The sequence below is a fragment of the Punica granatum genome, chromosome 6 (genome assembly GCF_007655135.1).
Source record: "Punica granatum isolate Tunisia-2019 chromosome 6, ASM765513v2, whole genome shotgun sequence".
NCBI lineage: Eukaryota > Viridiplantae > Streptophyta > Magnoliopsida > Myrtales > Lythraceae > Punica > Punica granatum.
This window is the reverse complement of record NC_045132.1, coordinates 2,229,207-2,234,143: the sequence shown is the minus strand read 5'-3', so window position 1 is coordinate 2,234,143 and position 4,937 is coordinate 2,229,207. Positions and strand designations below refer to the sequence as shown.

At 45.8% G+C, this 4,937-nt stretch overlaps 1 protein-coding gene across 1 annotated transcript; it reads left to right on the top strand.

The window, feature by feature from the left end:
* Positions 1-338: 338 nt before the first annotated feature.
* On the top strand, positions 339-3,815 carry LOC116210183 (putative inactive disease susceptibility protein LOV1). The gene is made up of 2 exons (XM_031544006.1): positions 339-3,256; positions 3,401-3,815. Exons 1-2 carry the CDS (start codon positions 467-469, stop codon positions 3,407-3,409), a joined length of 2,799 nt encoding a protein of 932 aa, XP_031399866.1. The 5' UTR covers positions 339-466; the 3' UTR covers positions 3,410-3,815.
* Positions 3,816-4,937: the final 1,122 nt, after the last annotated feature.

Here is a 4,937-nt window from a genome sequence, read left to right as displayed (position 1 = left end):
TACTTCTAACCTTTGTAACTAAATGAGACCAAATATGCTAGATCTGTGACAAAATTCAGACCCGATCCATGTTTGTGTAATTATATAGAACACATGCTAGATGTGGGACAATAAGCAAATCACATATCCATATGTGTCATTAACTCTTTCTTTAAAAACACATAATAATGAGGAAGGGGATTTGGTGCAGTGACAGTCACTGTCCGTAACCACAAGGTCTCGACTTCAATCCTCATTAGTGGGACTTCCATGCTCTTTTATTTAGATTTCTTATTTTTATTCTCGTCATAAGTCATAGACCTCTATTATAACTGAAAAAAATAAAAATAAGAAATCGTAAGAAAATTAGCAGAAGACCAGCTGCTGTCTGAATTGGTCATCCTTTTCCCCTTCCCGATCCCAAACTTGTACTGTAACTCAGTTTCCCGTCGCCCATCTGCTGCAAAAGCTGATACGGAATTGATCCATGGCAACTCAACTACAGGCTCCTCACTGTCCTCAGTGTGACCAGGTTCGTACCTTTCTGCTTTGCAAGAAAGTGCTGAATCTGCACGACCGAGAAAGGGATAGGGTCCTTGGCAAGCTCCGCAGAGAACTTGGCGGAGAAAACGTGCAAATTCGTTATTCATCAAGTCTATGCAGGATGGATAAAGAAGTTGACGGCTTGCTTGGCGGAAGAAAGGAAAAGAGTTTTGCTCTTAGGTGTCATTTGGTCCACCGTTCTGCGAATGGTGAGGACCACTGGATCGACGGCTTCATGGATTTCACTAATATCGACGAGGATATCAGTGAAATCTGCCGCTGGGACTGGGAGATCCAAAACCAGCTTCTTCCACGCCAGATTTTGGACAGGAACAGCCTGGTTGAGGAGTTGGTTGGGGGCAACAACGGAAATGATGTTCAGGACAACTACCAGCAGGTCGTTGTGTGTGGCCATGGAGGCTCTGGCAGGACAATGGTTGTGCGTGCTGTTTATGAACACGTGCAGATCAAGCACCATTTCGACCGCCGTGCATGGGTGTCCGTACCAGCTAATTTCATAACAAATGAGGTCTTGCGTGACCTATTGGTGCAGTTGAGCCCCTCAGGGTTGAAGCTGGACTTCACAAATAGTGCAAAAGAAGAAGAAGAACTACTGGGTGAGGAGCTCACCAAACTACTGAGCGGACCTGGCCGTTATCTCATCATCATGGATGATGTCAAGGCCAGGGACAATGCTTGGAAAGCGCTGACGAGGTACTTACATGGGACAGGTGGAAACAGAATTCTCATCAACACTGGGGAGGTGGATCCATCAACGACTCTGTGGGCTAAAACATACGATCTCGGACCACTTCCTTGGGAAGTTTCACTCCGGGCAGCGTTGTGCTCTAATTCTGCATCTCCGGGAAACTCTAACTCTTCGATTGAAACCTTGTTTTGGAGTTGCCCCAGATTGTCCCTCCAACTTAAGGCCTGTTTCCTTTACCTGTTCCTATTTCCCAGAGGATTTGAGATCTCAGTGCGCAGGGCTTTGTGCTTATGGGTTTCCGAGGGTTTCTTGGATTGCAAAAAGGTGGTTCAGAATAATCATCCCCCCCCAGAGCCGGAAGATCTGGCCAGAATATGCTTTAACAAACTGTTTAGAGCAAAGTTAATCGAGGTAATCAAATGGAAGCTAGATGGAAGCCCTAAAACTTGCCGGGTACCACTCTTCGTGCATGACAACTTCTACGAGACTTCAAAGAACCTCTTTACTGTCTGTCAGCATGAAGATGACCACCAACATCTGGTGAGGTTCGTGAAATACCAAGACAATGCCTCAGCCTCGCACACAAATGATCAACAACTGCAAGACGACCTTCGATCTTACATATGTCTCAGCTTGAAAGCTAGGGGTAAAACCACCAAAGAAATAAGAGTGTTAGACTCCATGATTCTGAGGAGTCGGTTCGCATTGTTGAAGGTTCTCGATTTGGAGGGGGTCTACAAGCCACAGTTGCCCGACTCTATGGGAAAACTGACACTTCTGAGGCTCTTAGGGCTAAGATCGACTCTGATAGATTCACTGCCGAGGTCTATAAGTGAACTGCCGAACCTGGAGACTCTAGACCTGAAGAACACCGATGTAATCTCTATTCCCAGTCCTATTTACAACTCAGGCAAGCTTCGTCATCTTTATATGAAAGAGGTTCAAATTGATTCCTTATGTCACAAAAAAATATCCTCAAATCTTCGGACCTTGACCGGGTTGTGTATAGGTGAAGGGAGATCTTCACCTAGTGGTCTCGAGAGAATGAACAAACTTGAGAAACTAAAACTGAGATACCATCCAACTTCAGTTGGAGGTGCAGCGGCCCTTGTTTCCCAAAACACACTCCTTCAATCTCTAAGGTTGTCATCGACTGATCCTTCTGATCCATATGATTGTCATGAAGAGTTGAACTTGTCATCCCACACGAATCTGCAGAAATTATATTTGCTCACGAAGTTAAGGTTAAGTGAACCGGAGACTGAAACTCTAGCGGACCAACCTGCAGCAGCACAGAATCAACCTGCAGTTTACTCACCTGAAGTCGAGTCAGCAGCCAAGCCAGCAGAACAGCTTGCCTTTCCAGGAAACCAGCCTGACGTGCAATCAGAGCTTGAGCTCACTGGATCGCCTCTGCATGCCATTCCAGGAAATCAACCAGAAACTGTGCCAGAAATTGGGCCCGCAGAACAGGTTCAATCTGGGTTTCCAGGACTCCAAGTCGAACCAGTAGCTCAGCCTGCAGAACAGCTTGGAAACCAACCCGACGTGCAGTTAGGGATCGACCCCACCCGACAGCCCCAGCATGCCGGTGAACTGGTAGTGGTACTTTCCAGCAGCATCAGGCAACTTACCCTGTCAAAGTCTTGTCTAGATGAGGATTCCATGGGACTTTTGGGACGTGCACTTCCTAAACTAGCCGTGCTTAGGCTTTTTGCTGAATCCTACACTGGATCAAAAATGAGATGCACTGGTTTTCCTGAACTGCGTATCCTGAAACTGTGGAAACTGAAAAATCTTGAGGAAGTGATTGTGGAATCAGGAGACATGTCCAACCTTCACGAAATGGAAATTCGGGAATGTCCAATGATGAAAAAATTCTCCGGGGTGCAGCGCTTGGGCATGTTGAAGGAACTCACACTGACAAACGTGCTTGAGGATCTAGTGAAAGATGTCGAGAGAAATCTGGATAATCAGAATACATATTGCAGAAAAAACAATGGAAATGCTGCGTTTCTAATTGAGGTGAGTTTCTCTCAGCTTGTCGTCGTGCTGCAATGGATAGGAAGCCATCTGTTCTGATTACTTTTATATGAACACATTCAAAGCACATTTTATCTTCATGCTCTTATCTTATTGGCAAGTGCCAACTCTTTTTATTTCTGTCAGGATTCATGATCACTGAATCCAATGCGGCCAGCCTTGAGAGCAGATTCATATTCAAAATGCAACGAAGGTGCAGCCCACTGAACCATCCGTACCTGGGGCAGTCATTTTCGCATTGAGAAATGTGGTGGGATTAATGCCCTTGTGATATATTCCTCCTGCCTTTCCCCCATCTAATTCTCCTTCTTCCCTTTTTCCAAGTGACTTGTGTAACGACCCCGTGTTGCCCATGCATTATTTCCTTTGCTCTAGTGAGGTAATTCGGCTTTTTTATTTTATTTTTTTTCAAATGTCAATAATGTATGGCATGTATGAAGTGGGGGGTTGTGTTGTTGCCGTGTGGAATATAAAATCTATGTAATGACCCGGTGCTTTTCGAATTCGCTCGGATCGCAGCAAAATAATGTCTTCCAAATCATGCTTATCTTCCTCTCTGCCTACCCCTTCCTCTGTATCAATCAATTCCACCGTGGACACCGTAGTCTGCCCATGCCACTCTGAACCGGACTGCTCAGGCAGTTTCGGACTGGGCTGAGAGTCGGCCTGCAGTCGCCCACTCCCCCCTTCCGCCCGCTGCTCCCAGTATTGGTTAGACTCATTGGGCTTTGCTGAAAGCGGCCCAGACGGCCCAGATATCCTTCCAGGCCCGTCTTCCTCTGCATCAGATCCGAGAGCATGCTCCCCCTCACCAGATGCTCCTATATCGAGAAATAATAGAGTACTATCCCTTGATTTATGCGGCTCAACCTCTTAATTAGCTGCAAACGGACGTCTTCGCAAAAATGCACATCACGTGAAATAAAATTTCCCGTGAATTAATTTCATAGAGCCGCCGCCCCTTTTTCCCGTGTGAATAGCCAATAAAAACACATCGTCTAGATCTTTCAACAAACTTATCTTTGATTCGCGGATGCATAACACAGCGAACCAAAGACCTTCAAATTAGTATAATTAGGCGGCCTTTGAAATAGTACTTCGTAGGCGCTCTTGTTCTCTAGTAATGGTGTGGGTGTCATATCGATCAGGTGCACTGGTGTCGAGGCACGTTCTTCCCAAAAATTTCGTGGCAAGAGAAGCTTGAATCATGAGTGTCGGGCCACGTTTAAAATGTGCCTGTGCTTCCTCTCTACACGACCATTTTGTTGCTGTGTGTCAACACAGGACGTCTGATGGTCAATGCCATTTGCCAAGAAATATTCTTCCAAGTTGAGCAGCCTGCACTTTTCCTCCGTTTGGAATGTATACCGATACATCACCTTTAATGGGCGAGGATTCAGTTAAATAATCAAGACAACCCATCTTGTGTCTAGATGCTCCGGTGTCTAATATCCACTCCGAATCAATATAAATAAAATCGTTACCAGTAAGACAAGTAGGATCATAATCTTCTCCTGCCAACATGCCTAACAATTTCTGGAATTGAGCCTCGGGCAATGCTTCCTATTGTCCAAGCCGGGAGCTAATGGTCGCTGAATTTTCTTGGACAGCATCGGCGCACATTGGGCCACCCTGCTGCTGTTGCTGATTCGGCCCAGGCTAT